At 38.6% G+C, this 15,246-nt stretch overlaps 1 protein-coding gene across 1 annotated transcript in view; it reads left to right on the forward strand.

Moving 5' to 3' along the window:
- Positions 1-4,086: 4,086 nt before the first annotated feature.
- The window catches only part of LOC103814215 (rap1 GTPase-GDP dissociation stimulator 1-like), a 31,507-nt gene continuing 20,347 nt past the window's right edge, over positions 4,087-15,246 (forward strand). The window contains 3 exon segments of the mRNA XM_018911015.3: positions 4,087-4,170; positions 4,173-4,227; positions 14,714-14,824. Of these exon segments, the coding sequence (XP_018766560.2) occupies positions 4,087-4,170; positions 4,173-4,227; positions 14,714-14,824 (250 nt within the window).

Genomic DNA, 15,246 nt, shown 5'->3' on the forward strand with positions numbered 1-15,246 from the left:
AGCACCACACAAAACAGAAAGCAAGAAGTGGTGCATAAAAATTGCAGTAGGGGAGAGCAGAGACAGACAGAACTATTGAAAAACAAATAGATTTGCAGGATCTAGATACTTTATAGATTTACAGAAAATGACACCTGAAGTGAGTGTCACTATAAATGTTGCTGCTTTTAATTAATTAGGAATACCAAGCTAAGCCGGTCTGAAAGTGAAAGAAGAGTAACAGTAGCAATTCATACACTTATTGAACAAGTCTTTTTCCACCATCAGGAAATGTTCAATTTGGGAATATGACCATTAGGTATATCCCATTTTAAAAACCCTGACCAAACTGCCAGAACTCCAAACATGGTCCCTGGATATGCATAAATTCTGTCTCTAGTGAGTACATAGGGACCAGAGTGCTACATGCTCATAGTGGCAATTTGCCCTGGATTTGGTGAAATCTGTAGCCTACTCAGGCTTGAGGCTACAAGGGAATTATAAAACACCAAGAAATACAAGAGAAACAGCATGCTCAGATCACATCCAACATGTACAAGAACATGCAGAGTAAATCCAGTGCGCAATAGAGGTGTGCGCTTCTTTCAGGAAATCTTGGACAGAACTCTGGTAGCTGTAATTACATATTTTTACCTATAAGAATATATAACAATTTTCATAATAAATCAGAAATGTACCTCTAAAGTCAGTAATGGTATTTGCTAATATGGATTCCCCATCAAAGTACTGCAGAGTAATCTGAATTGCAGAGAGCAATAAATCTCTGTTGTCCTGAACACAGCTGGAGCAGCATGCAGGGAGGTGCAGACACATTTTTTGGCATGCTGTGATGTTGGGCACTGCTCCCTGTGGGGTGATGTGTCCCCATGAGAAGGATGGTACTTGCTGTGCATCTTAATGTGCTACTGTACTATTCCCAATTCTTTCCCCAAAGCAGTTTACTGAAGCACGACCACAGGCTCCAGCTTGCTTCTCCTCTCAGATATGCTCACCCTCTGCTCCAACTCCTCCACTCTCCCTTCTGTTCTGTTAGGTTTATTTTCATCAGTTACAGAAGTTTCATGCTGAGCAAGTAAAATGATAGTTCCTTTTCTAAAAATCTTCTGATGTTTCCCAAAATAACTGCATCTACCAGACCTGTGAACCAGACCAAAATACCCTTTCACTAGTATTCAAAGGAAGAGAAGATAAACAGTGCTATATAAATTAGATTATATTCCCCAGTGCAGAAATTCCTTTCCAATAAGTCTTTTTCTGGTATTTTATTGCTCAGATCAACACAGATACACACTGTCCACTGTTTTTTTTCTCCTGGGAAGAGGACAGTTTACTTGAAGCCACAATCAAATGACTCACATTTCCACCTTGTAAAAAATTAAAGCAGCAAATTAAGCTTCAGATGAGAGATATATCACACTGCAGAATATTAGATAAGTTAACTTAAAGCAATCCATCAACTAAGAAAGGAAGAAAGACTCATCCATTTATTCTAGATAATTTATTTTGCTGAAAGGAAGATTTTCATTGGTATCTGTAGAGAAAATAGTTTCTGCCTATCGGTCCTGGGATGTGCCTCCAAGAGGAGGCATAAATACAGCTCAGGTCCCCCAAGTGGAGGCTGTACCTCAGAAGCTGTAGAGGCACAAGGCCTGCCTGAGACCCAAGCACACTGTCCCTCTCAGCAGGGACAATGTGCTTGGGTCTCAGCCAGTGCTAACCAGTTAATACTTCACCAGAGCTGAGCTTGTTCCTCACCTGAGGAGCAGGGACACTGCTGGTTCTTCTCATTGCCTCTGCCACTGACCCTCTACCAGGTTACTGATTTTTCAGTTTGGTGTAAACTTTTCCAGTACAAAAATTGCTCCCTGTGCATTTGTACAGCACCTAGCTCAGTCAGCACCTGATGCTGGTAAGAATCTTGTGCAGTGTCTCTTACTACAGATTTCCAGGATTATGTGCAAACAGAAAGAGCATTTTAGCTTGACAGTGCTGTTCTATAAATTTGGATTCCCAAACCATCTTATTTTGTCAATCTTTGAAACTGATTAGTTTGCATATAAAATCACAGTTCATTTGGCACAGGATTTCCATACCTGGCTGCTTGTCAGTGCTTTGTGCAGTGTAATGAACCTCTGTTCCCCCATTAGTATTCACTGCAGCAAGATGAAGAATGACACTGAAGATGTGTTTATCTGATGTGATTTCTTACTTGTCCTCACTCATTTACTATATACCTCATTTTGTTTCCTTTGTTGTCTTCAGTCTTTTACCAAGGACAACTGTTAAATTTTTTCATGATTATCATTTTCTGCATATCCATGAGCCTGATCCAGCTTCTTTGAAAAAATTCCTATTGACTTCAGAACACACTGGAACTGGCCTCTATGGAGGATCAATGTGTCTAGCATGCCTAATGCTGCAGTACTATCACCTACTCATCTTCTCTGGTTCTTGTCTCTTTTGAGGCTTCACACTTTATCAGCTCTGCCAATAAAATGCTAACATTTACCCCCCTTGCTTGCACTTCAGAAATATCTCAACCTCTGGCCATGCTGGCAGCATGTGGCAATCCTGCCTAAGCCTCAGCCTGCACTCTGACCTCAATAAACAGTGGTACCTTTGATACCCAAAAGCCAACAAGAACCAGCTCATCTTGTCAATCTCTGAGCCAGCAGGAGGGTCTCATCATTTTGTGACCTGCAGCTTAATCCATGACTGCTCTTGGTCCCTTTTAAGCAGTGAAGGATACACGCTCTACTTCTCCATCATCTGTAAAAAACATTTTTTTCTGGATGCGACAATGCAAACATAATGCAATACACACAAGAATTTTCCCCATTACAGGATGTAAGGTAGCAATCTTTACCTTAGGACTTTTATTTTCCAATTCATATGCAACTTTGTAGGACATGTCATTTCAATTGGAAAAAACAAATTATGCCAGAAAGAATTCAGCTCATCTTCCCTCTCCATAAGCCCAGCCAAAGGGACCAGCTTTTTAATTATTGAGCAAGAGCGTCAGTAAAACATCTCCACCTCCTTTACAGGATCCTCAGGCTCCAAACTCATTATCAGATTGCTTTTTAAGAGTCAGCAAATTAAATTCCCTCCAGCGTTATAATCACCACAGTGATTATAATTCCATGGTGCAGTGAAGTTTTAGGACGCTACAGACTTGGAGCCAGTGTTACAACCACAGACTGCACCACACAGCCCCCACCAAGCAGCACCACACTGGGAAGCTCAATCTGCTTACTGGAACAATCTTTAAATAGTATTAACTGGCAGACAGCATTTCCTCTAGCTCAGGCTGCAGCAACACTAGGGGGTTGTAATGCATCCCAAATAGAACACAGCACATGCTTCGTAAGCTGTCCTATAACTGGCTCTTATTTATTAGAGATTCAGCTCTCCCATAAAGTGAGCTTGGAAAGGCAACAGGAAGAAAAAAAAAACTATATTATTTTTCAAGCCAATATGTTCAAAGTATTGCTTCAAAACCAGCAATTTTTTGATGACCTTTTTTTTTTTAAAGCCATGCTTTTTTTAATAACCGTTACAAATTAATAATTGAGACTATTTCAGAAAGCATTCTACTTGATCAAAAACAGTAAGCCAGAGATTGTGCCTTCAGACTCTAAAGATTTCTTTAGAGGAAAAAAAAAAATAATGCTCTTTTATATTTTAACCACAGACTTGAAAGATGAGTGTAAAGGGCTTGGACCATTTCTCAAACGCTTAGCACCTCTCAGGTGAGGTCCAGGTATGGATAAAATTTGGCTAGAGAACACTCTTAAATCTGGCTGTAGGTAGCTTCCAAGAGTAATCTAGTCTCTTTTGGAACTCTAACCCTTATTAGATTCAATAATCACTCTTCTGAATGACAGCAGAAGGAAATTCACTAAAAACTGTTTTGGAGATCTGAAAAGATCTCTCCCAGTGTGGTAATTACTATGTTTCCATTTCTGTTAATGACATCTAAGAACTGGAAACAAAAGTAGTGGTGGAGGATTAAGTAATTATGGAGTATTAGATGCATTTGAAGAGCAGGGTCACAGAAAAAGGCAGGAGGAGGAAAGAGTGAGCATGCTGTGGGCTGCTCATCAGCTTGAAAGCTATAAAATATTCCCCCTTACTCACAGCGTGGTAGCTGTAAAGGACACAGACTCACAGTACAGATCAGCTGTTCTTTATTGTCCCCATTCTGGAGAGCTACAGCTTTTATGGGTAAGTAAAGCTCTTGTTAACTATAGATAGATACAATCTCTAGTCTGTGCTTAATTTTCTCTCAACTACAAATTGCAGATGTATGTGACAGAAATAGAAAACTAATTTATGCTCATTTAAATACACAAGTGTAGTTTTATGATAAATGCAATACTATAGGTGACCTAAAATTCTTGTGTCTTCTATTTCAAACAATACTTAACACCTAAAGTCATTGAAAATAAATTCTGGTTTAAATAAAACTAGTAAATTAAAAGAATGGCAATGAAAAGGGAACTTCAGGCACTGGAAAATGATGAGTTCTTATAAAATTTAAACATTTGAAAGCAAACTGAAATTCATTCCTCTCTATTGACTGCACATATTCATCAAAGCAAATATGCTCACATGTGCCTCTGCATACATGCTGCACTTTGCCAAGCACTACTGGGAGGACTGAAGCTGCATTTAGGTGGTCCAGCCTTTGAATATGCTCCTTTAGGACTCAACCCTCAGCACAAGGAAAGCTGGAGTACAAGCCCTTAGCTCTGACCTTTTCATGTGAAACCAATGTCTTTCACACTGGATTTTAAATAACCTTTGAGACTTTAATTTCCATTAGTCTCCAGATCATTCCAAGGTATTGCCTAACTGGATCAAAGGGCTCAGCCTTCCACCTTCATTCATGTGATGAACTCACATCACAGTTGGACCTCGTGACATCAGCAGAACTAATCTTAGTAATACTCAATATGTTTAAGGGTAAAATAATCTCTCTTAGAGCAGTGTGACAACTGAGCTGCCATTTAGAGTAATTACCTTCCTAGTCAATTAAATTATTATTCAAGTAAAGTTAAACATTTCAGTAGTTTAGGGACACTGATAAAACAACCAGGTCAAAATTTAACTTAAAAGCACTTTAAACAGTCAGAGATGGGAACAAAACATAAGTGGACTAAACTAGTATTAGACAGGGATTGCTTCTGGCTAAACTACTGTATAGGTCATTTCTATAGGACTGACTTTCTATTGCAATTCACGTGGAGACAGCTATACTTGGTGGATTGTTTCTTCTTCTCCTACATCATTTCTGTGTACCTGTCCTACTTTCTGAATGTTCTGCTCAGAAGGCTTATCCTTTTGATATATTTGCTGGTTGTAGCTCAAAGTTTTTATTCCCACTTTTGTTCCTGCTCTTTCCAGCCTGATTTTACTCACACAGCACTGTTTCTGCTGCTCAAGTACAAAACTCTGGGCAGGATAATAAGAAATGACAAACAGAAACCCACACACTTCTAAGTACAGGTTTTTTGTTGTTTTGGGTTTTTTTTTTTTTTTTTTTTTTTTTTGTTACCAAAAAACAAAACCTAAAACCATTCATTCCTGTAAAATCATATAACAATTCAGATAATTTTTAGATTAAGCTGTGTTACCTTCCTTACAACTAAAAATACTAAAGCCAGCCTGGAAAATATTACCAATTCCTTGTGTGTGCAGTTTTCAGCATTCCCCAGCACCTTGCCATTTACTTCAACAGCATTATAAACCCATAATACATCAATACCATAGGGAAATCCCACAGCTGCTGCTTTTAATATAAGTTGCTTTTCTTTCTTGATTTTAAAGCATTGTATCAGATGCACTTAAATAAATCAGAGTCAGCAAACTTACTGCTGTCTAGAACCTAGTGAAAATCCAGCTACTCTTCTTCTTTAGAACTAGAAATAGACTGCACCAAAGGCAATAAAGCCATCCTGACCTGCACAGGCTGCAGGAGGGGAGACAGGGTCCCAAAAGCAGTTTTGAACCAACTCCTCAAAGGCTCTCAGCCTCATTTCTGAGGCACTTTGTGAAGCAAAGCTCTGGCACTTGAGGAAGAATGAGATTGTGTCTGAAGGCTCATACCCAGTACATGTCCATCTTTTGTGTTTCTAAGGACTGGTTTGTATCACAGTCTCCAACAATCTGGAGGAAAACAAAAAGAAAAAACAATCTCCATCTTCTTACTCTGCTACAATCCAGGTAGCTTAATATCCATTTGCCTAAACTTATCACTGTTGTGCTTTGGGATCTTTCCACATGCATTAAAAAAAACTAAATTAAGTAAATAAAATACAGTGCTGCTTGGAAAGAGCTAAATTGTCTTTTCACTGTTCTAATATCAAATTTTCAGGGGGAGCTGTTTTCTAATGGAGACACAATTTAAATTAAATCTCTACAGAACAAGTACTTCATTCAGGGCCCAGTCCAGGAAAGGACAGTGACAGTATATTGCTGTTTATAAACTGGAATGGGGACTTTGGTATGGTCCTTTGTAGTTAAGAGTACAAAACTATATCCTGTCAAGTCTCAAAACATTTGGGAATAAAAGCAACTCAGCTTTACTGAAAGATCTGTAGAAACTCCTTCAAAAACACCAATTCCAGACAAGAAAAACAAATATCCATTTAAAACTAATTGCCCCGTGTTATAAATTAGAAGCTATTTTAAGACTATTAGAAATATCAGAAGTATTTGGAATCAGTGTTGTTCAATGTAGATGTTGAATCTAGCATACCAAAACTATTTTATCCAAATAATTTTATCATTCTTTAACTTATTTGTGAAAAAAAAAAAAAAAAGAAAGAAACAATTGGAAGAAATCTAGCCACAAAGAAATTCAGCCAAGACAAGCTCACACAGCAAAAGAATCTTAGGACTTGCTCAGAGACAGTCCCTCCCTTTATTAAATGTTTCTTTTTCTCAAAAAGCCCCTCCCAACCCCTTCAATAATTTTGATATTAATAAAATGACTTAGATAATTTCTAATGATTGCAAGCATTTCTTCCAGACAAATGAAATTGAGAGAAACCTGCCAAGAATTTAGAACCACATAGTTCTAGGTAACATTAAAAAAGTTTGCACAGCATTATGTAAACATGAATTTGTCCAGGAAAATCTTACTGCAACCTTCAATGCCCAGGCAACACCAACCCACTCATGCAGCAGAGCTTAAACCTACTCACACAGCACAGGTAACCAAGTCATCATTAAGTTAAAACAAACAAGAAATTAGCCAGCAAAAAACTTTTAAAAATCAGATTTTCAAAATTGCTAAGACACCTGTGTCTACCTGCATACATTTAAAATCTGATCCTTCTTGCTCTGCTGAGAACAAGTATAAAAGTAACACTTTATAGATATTGAAGAAGGGATGCACAACTAAGCAGATTCTGCTGAGCAACTTGGGTCTGGAGCAGAGCTCTAAATTGTAGGTTACATCTCACAGCAGTGTCTTACTTGCATTAAACATCAACAGAGCTTTTAAGGCCATAGCTTTTAAAATGTGTGTCAGAACTGAGAATGATCTTTTTTTATGGTATAAAGTCTCTTATACTGCATGAAAGTATCCAAAAACACACACCCACTAAGCAAGAAAAAAATATTCCTGGCACATCCATTATGCAACCAACTTCAATCCTGTCTTCCAAGGATCCTCTTCTCATCTCTCTCATTATAAAATAGGTCAAAAGCACATGTCAGGATCAAAATCATAATACTCAGCACTATAAAATTTCAGACAGTGCCACAAAATAATTCTACATCTGACAGAATTTAGGCAAATTCCCACTACTGCCCACTTTATTCTGGAGACCTCTGAGATTAATAAGGTACCTCACTCCATAGGTCATGCAATACCCTTATCTTCAACAGCGCAGGAACAAAATCCTCTCTCAATGGCTGTTTCCACATTGTGAGTGGAGTCATACAAGCAATTAGCAAGAACAAGACAGGTGCAGGTAGAGGACCAGTTGCAGACAAAATACACTTTTTTGGCATTGTACCGATGAGAAGAAGCAAAAGAGAAACGAATGCCCTTTCCAGGCCTACAGTATATCTTTGTACTATAGCTCTTCAAACAACATTTGTCACACACAGGCAGAACAGACAAATGCTCAGGCCTATGAGTTTACTTGCATCATTAATTAAACCCTAGAACTTCAGGAATTTTAATCTGGACAGTGGGACCTTTGTGCTGTGCCTATTTAAGTGGAGTCAAGGCACAAAAGGCCAGTAATTGCATTTGCTTTGTCATTTGCCATCTCTCCACACAGGTCTCCTGCCACTGGGCTCCCTGGTAGGGCCTCCTTGCTCTGCCAGCCATGTCCAGCAGCCACCTACACTCCCAGCAGACTGTTTATCAGGGAGAGCTGAGGGCTGGGCTGAAGCTTTCATATCAGCAAAAAGGCTTCTGCTTTTTCACAGCTGTTCTTTTGCTTGGCCAAAAAGCCCCTTGTAGGAGTTGTCAGCCAAAGGAAATTAGTGTTTTCTCTGCCACGGAGTCTAATTGGTTTTTTCTCCACTGACAGCTCTTCAAGCTAAATTTAGGGAGCCAGGAAAATAGGCTGAATGTTATTTGGCTGAGACTATGGCCCATTTCCCATACACACATGGTAACCATAGGGAAGGGTTCCTTTAATTCACTGTATGCTGAAAAACTTAAGATGTATACTAACTGCATGATCAAAGGTATCTTTAGAGACCAACATCACTCAATAAATGCAGAAAACTAGATCTCCAGTGAGCAAGACAGAAATTTCATTCGTTTCCATAAATGAAGCCAATTTATCCCCAGCTGTCACAATTTGTCTGATTGCTTATCTGCTCACATGTAGCTTTGCTGCACTGACAATTTACTCCTCTTTCACAATACATGATGAAGTCAACACCTCCTGGAACCAAAAAACCGTGAAAGAAGCTGAACTTTGATTTAAATCATCAAGTCTCCTGACCCCTGGTTTATAAAAAAAACCTACCTGAAAATATTACCCAGACACACATTGTGCTGATGGTGCTTTACTCATTGCTTTTGAGCACAGCACCTTTGTAGCTATTCCTGCAAGCATGACTTCCAGCCTTTGGATCTACAATTTCCTTACCTTGCATAATAAATTGGAGTATCTGGGAGCTCAGGCTCAGCATTAGCCTATGAAGCTGGGGTATGTCCAACAGACCTATTTCCTAAGCACTAAGTCAGTTAAATTATCAGGCATGTAAACATAGCGGTACACAAGTTTACAACATTGTGATACCTTTACACTAAAGTGAATTTTATCCCTATTCTCCATCCCTCAAAAAAGGAGCAAGTTTAATAGAATACAATTAAGCAGCTTTTCATGCTCTTTGGCATATATGTTCTCCCTGACTGCACTTGGCTGGCTTCATTTTGACTTATCTCACTGACCTGTTTTAGGTTATCATATTTTTCCTCTTATCTGTTTTCAGTCAGGGTTCTGCAGCCATTTTTCTTGTTGACTCCACAGGGCATAACATCAGCCACAAGCCAAGAGGATTTGCTTTCTACCCACAGCTTTCCCCACACACACTTTTTCCTGTACTACCTCCTTGGTGGAATTCAACTACCCAAGAATAAAGCCAAAAATTATAAAGATATAGAGTTGCTTCCCCCCTCCCAAACAATCTCCATTTCACAATTAATTACCATTTTTTCTCACCATAACCATCTATCAATTTGGGTTACCACCAGAATATCACATTCTCCTTTTACCAGGGCCTCTTTAAAGCCTGCATTTCTCTACTAGTTTTCTGAAAACTTCTTCTATCCATCTCAAATTCATTTTCTACTTTACTGCTTAGTGATTTCTTTACCGTATTTTCAAAGAAAAAAAAAAAAAATCCATGCATGACACCACATCAAAGAGAGCATTTGTGGCTGTCCTACCTGATTTGTGACAATTAAGAGAATTTTAGACATGGATTATGGAAAGTTTTTTAAATCCCTGTGATTAATAGAGAACATAACTGTAAGTACTAGCCAGTCAGGTTTAAATTCCTGTTTTCATCAGCCCTTCCACCTATGGCTCAGGCTAAACAGTGAAAATCTCCTTTTAAAATCTGCTGCTTTCTCATGTTTTTTGAATTGTAAAACGTCCAAAGGCCCAGCCCACAGGATCATAGGTATTGCATACTTCAAAGAGCTCAGGATGGGCCAATGCAGTCCAGAAAGGCTGCAAAAGCAATGAGCAAAGGTTAGATTTTGGAGACTACACAGTGGGCTTTCCTCTGTTATCCAGTTCTATGCAAGAGGTATTTTTAGTGCACACTTATATATTTCTCCATTAACATTGAGAATAATTACCCATAGCCTAGACAAGGAGAAAAGAATATTGGGGAAAATATGGGCCTTTTCAGATTCTGAAAGTGGATGGAAGGAGATATTTCAATTCCTGGGTAATGACAGGGCTGCAGCCTTCAAGGAAAAACCGTGTTCATACATTCCTACTCCTTTCCTCCTTGAAGAGAGTTCCTGAAGAATGCAGAGGAACAAGAGTTAAAAACCAGCCAGGTCAGGAGTTGTTCATAATTATATCCCTTTCATCCTCAGGATATTAGTTTTAAATTCTCTCCCCAGGTCCTTTTTAATCTCATGATTTTTCTCCTACATCTCATCACCCCTGAGTGCAGTGACAAAGACACAAAATGTATCTTTTAACATGGCCATAAGTGGCTTTCCATGGAGACATAGATAATAGCTTATCTGATTTATAGTACAATTTCCTTGCCATGGGTTTGAAAGTCTGAAGAGATGGAGGATCTGTTCCTCCAATACTCTACTTCATGTACCAAGATAAGATAGCTCTATTGGAAAGAATATAAGTCAGCCCATTCCCAAAGCAGTTGCATGACTTTCTAGAGATGAAATACAATACTTCACCACTGGAGAAATGAAAAAAAAAAAATCTTGCCTTGGATTGAATTGTACCTTTCTCCTCCCTTCCCTGGTAACAAAATCAAAATCAGCAGCTTTTGCTACCCTTGGTTACAGCAAAATGCTATAATCATGGAACTGCAGCACTCACAGCCAGCAGGAACGTGTTTGACCTTACAGGCTTTATTTGCTCTTAACACACATACACTCACCAGCCCTCCTGGACTTCTCCATCCCCAATTTTCACCTTTATGCTTCGTATGAAATAAATTTAGTATCACATTCCCAGGCAAGGAGACCTGGAGCTTTATTTCGACTACTACACAGTAGTACTTCTACTCAGCATACAGGTACATTTATTATCATAGGTTCATTTAGGACATGCCACAACAAACCAGGAATTATTTTATCTATTTCAGAGAAGAGCATCAAAAAATACTGTGAGAAAATGGAGACCTACAGCTACATGATTTTGCAGGCTGCCATACTAATACGAATGCAGGTCAACTTCTCCTTTTGCTTTGCTTTTAATTACATTCCTAGACAGACCCATCAGCTATTTCACAGTATTATGAGCTGAAATTTTAGTTTCTTCAGGCTACATCTTATGCTTTTCAGCTACTCTTGACCTGCAGAATTCTAGGAGTTTCTCAACCCTAACCCTCATCCCTCAGCTGTTACACAGGATACATCAAAATAGAGACTTTTGTTTCCTGCGCTGGTGATACAATACATTTACCAAAAACTACAGCCAAGAGAAGGCCAGATGACAATTTCAACCAAAAAAAAAAAAAAAAAAAAAAAATACAATGAGTTATTTTCTCTCTCAATCCAAAATTACTTTGTGGCACTTATCTCTAGTCCACGTTCCGCAAGCTAAATTACAAACAAACAACGTAAGTACTTTAATGAATTTAAGTGCAATTAAACAACATGAAACTTCCACCAAAGAAGATCCCTGTGGAATTGATTACTAGAAGTTAAGAAAACATACCTGGGAAAGGATACATAGTGCCTGCTGTTACTGTTCTTTAATCATCTATTACCAGCCACATTAGACAAAGCTAAATAGACCTCTATTGTGAGTAACTACCTCATCTTTATACTCTGTAAAAACACATTATCTTGTTTTTCTGCTTTGAATAATGCCGATGATAATAATCCATGGAAGAAACTTCTAAAGTATACTAAAGGTAAGTAACAGAAGAATAAGTTCAGTATGTGAAATTACTGAAGGACAAGGCAGCAAACACAAGGCATTTGACTGGATTTAGTTGTTTCAAGCCCTCAAATTGGCTCACACTGCTCAGCACCCAAATAACAAGAGTAATAGTAAAAATAAAAGTAATACCATGAGTAGCAGTTATATTAAAATATAGAATCTATACTTCCTCTAGAAACAAAGAGAAAATAATTTCTACACATGTGAGCAGCTATAAAAAGGAAAAACTCAGAAGCCATTGCTATTTTAGAAGGGGCAAAAATCAGATGCTGAAAGAGAGAGAGATGTATGGAATCCTCTCACTCTCTGAGGACTTTATAGGTCAAAAAGTAGCACTGAGAATTGACACAGCAGTAGTTCAAGGGATCCAAAGAGCTCACTCCTCATGGCTCTTTCCCCACTGCAGAAGCCTCATGAAGTTGCTGTGCTACAGCACGTTTTCTGCACTATTGTCTGTGCTCTCTTTAGAGTGATCAAAAACCAACTCCCACAGCCAAAGCCTGGTTCTTATGTCTCTTACTCAGTATCTTATGTACAGATTTCTGTGTGAATTAATAACCTATGCCTTCAGCTCAGGAAAAAGGTCTTTTGTACCTCAGTCTCAAGAGATTTCTAAACTCAGGCCCTGCAGGCAATGAGTGCTCATTTCCCTGTCTTCTACGATGAATTACTAAAGCTGATGAGTGATATTCTAGCAAAAATGCTGATTCAAGAGAATGAATAGTATTCCTTCAGAACATGTTTATTCTGCTAAAAGCCTCCTCAGAGGCCAGGGGGGCAGGCAGTCCCTGCTGTCTGACCAGCTGGCTGGCCTGGCTGGCACCCTTCCAGCCTGGCTCCCTGCTGGCCGGGCAGCGCGCCATGCAGCCCCCGGCTGGCCAAGAACCACTTCTGCAAAAAGCCTGAAACAAATCCTTCTCCTTTGCCTCTAGCTCCACTGAGCCAACAATCTATTCCAGCATGGGATGGAACAAAATGTCAGCACCCCAGAATTTTCCACAAAGGAGAAATAAATACCCTATTCTGATCAGTTTTAGTCACAATCTGTATGTGTTGTACTGCTTTTTCACATAAATAAGTGTCTGCTTCACTGCCCCTGCAGAAGCATGGACTTAAACACAAGGAGTATTGAGGAATCAGTCCCAAGCTGGTTATGTTAATCAAGTTTTTATGAATAATAAGCATGATAAAATTCTGAGTCCCTGAGAAAAGGGTTCAGGTATTTTAACACTGTTATAGTTAAATGCTGCTTTCTGTGAGGCTCTTAGAAGTAACTTTTCAGTCAGCTACCACTCATACTACTCATTTCAAAATACTACACACCAAAACCAGAGGGGTGTTGCACAAGGACTTTGTCTGTCCTCATGCATATGGTGCTATTCTACTATCTATTCCCTGGAGAAATGGCAAAGCATTTGGATTTCTAGTTACCACTCTACTGATCCAATGAGACACCAGTATACACTGTCTCCTGTTATTTGTAAAACAACCTCCACCATCTTAAGAAATCCTTCCTTTCCTAATTAAAAATATTTTAGAAATGTATTTGCAAACATCACTATTGCTCTAATTAGAGAACACAGTACTAGATGTCAAATGCCAACACATTTTGGGTCTTGATAAGAACAAAGCAAAATTTGGTAGATAATTCAGTTATCTTGGGATATGAGAGATGATTATCTGATGAAGTCTGAAGAGCTGCATAAAGGCTGCTTTTACAAGATAAAGCCAAAATTATTAGAGGTTACCTCTGCTGGAACCTGCATAATTCAATATATTCATAAATGACCTAGAAATAGCAGATTTTCTGTAAATACTAAGCATATTGACAGAGGAATTACAAAGGAGGACTACAAAAAAATCCATCTGATTATCACAGACATGGAAGGATAATTCCTTTCTCTTATGATTGCAACTCAAAGGCCATCAACTTTCACCTTTTTGGTAAATATTGTAAAACAAAGGGAAATATCTTCCTCTTACAACAGTGAAACTGTAGAACTGTGTGATGTGGAGATAAAAATTATTAACTAATTTATACAGGTAAAAAAAAAAATCCAAATAAAAGTTGATCAACATGTATTAGATATATATTGATGTAAACACTCGTTATGTTTTTAAAGGCCAAAGTTGCCAGAAACAAAGGGAGAAATATTTTACCCCATCTGTTTGTTGCCTCCTTTCAGGGCCTGCTACTGGCCACTGCCACAGTAGATAGCTGAGCTGCAAGTACTGTCTTTATCATAAACAGGTATTTAGAAATGACAGGCTTGATTTGTGTCCTGTAATTATTCCTCTCTTCTCCCCACCTCAAACTCTGTCACAGGTATTATATGCTAATTTCAGTTTCCAGATAGAATTTATCCCTGCATGTTTATGCCTGCTCAAGAGCTGTGTGCTGTCTAAGAGATGACCACACCTTTGACCTCATGCTCTTGGAAAAAATGAGCATATTCAGATCTTGACCCCCCAGGAAATTATTTTATATTAAGACATTAGCACTGAAAAGAACAACCACAAGGAACTCAATATTTTCCATGCTGGCTCACCAAAGTTTTCTATCCAATTCTGTTTAGAAACCCTGAATAAGCATCTGGAATACCTTGGGCTTTGTGGAGATGACACAGAAGCTGAAGATCAGATCCTTGAAAGTTTGAATGGGATTCTCCTGGCTATTACTGAAGATAGTTAAGTATTACTCTGGATCACCAAATAACCATTTGCACAATTCAAAAGAATTCATGGCAGGTTTTGTTTATTGTGATAATCTCTATTTCAGGAAGTTCTTGCTGCTGGAACTATAGCTGTCCTTGAGCTGAGTTGCTTTCTTTTCTCTCTGTACAAACTCACAATTACCTGTGACCAGCTAGTTTCTGGTCACTAAAATACCAAAAGCTCCAGAGAAATTCCATGTTTAATATTCTATTTATTACAAACTCCTAGGATTAATTTAGGGTGATCCTATCAGGTCAGGCATTTTAAAAGTAGTTTCTAGTCTACTTATACAAGAGTCCCTAAAGCCTTTGCACATTCTCTAAAATGAGATAAACCTGCATTTATTTGAGTCTCTTGGCAGATGGTGATTTACTATCTTCAGGCCAGCTGGCCA

The sequence above is a fragment of the Serinus canaria genome, chromosome 6 (assembly GCF_022539315.1).
Source record: "Serinus canaria isolate serCan28SL12 chromosome 6, serCan2020, whole genome shotgun sequence".
Classification (NCBI taxonomy): Eukaryota; Metazoa; Chordata; class Aves; order Passeriformes; family Fringillidae; genus Serinus; species Serinus canaria.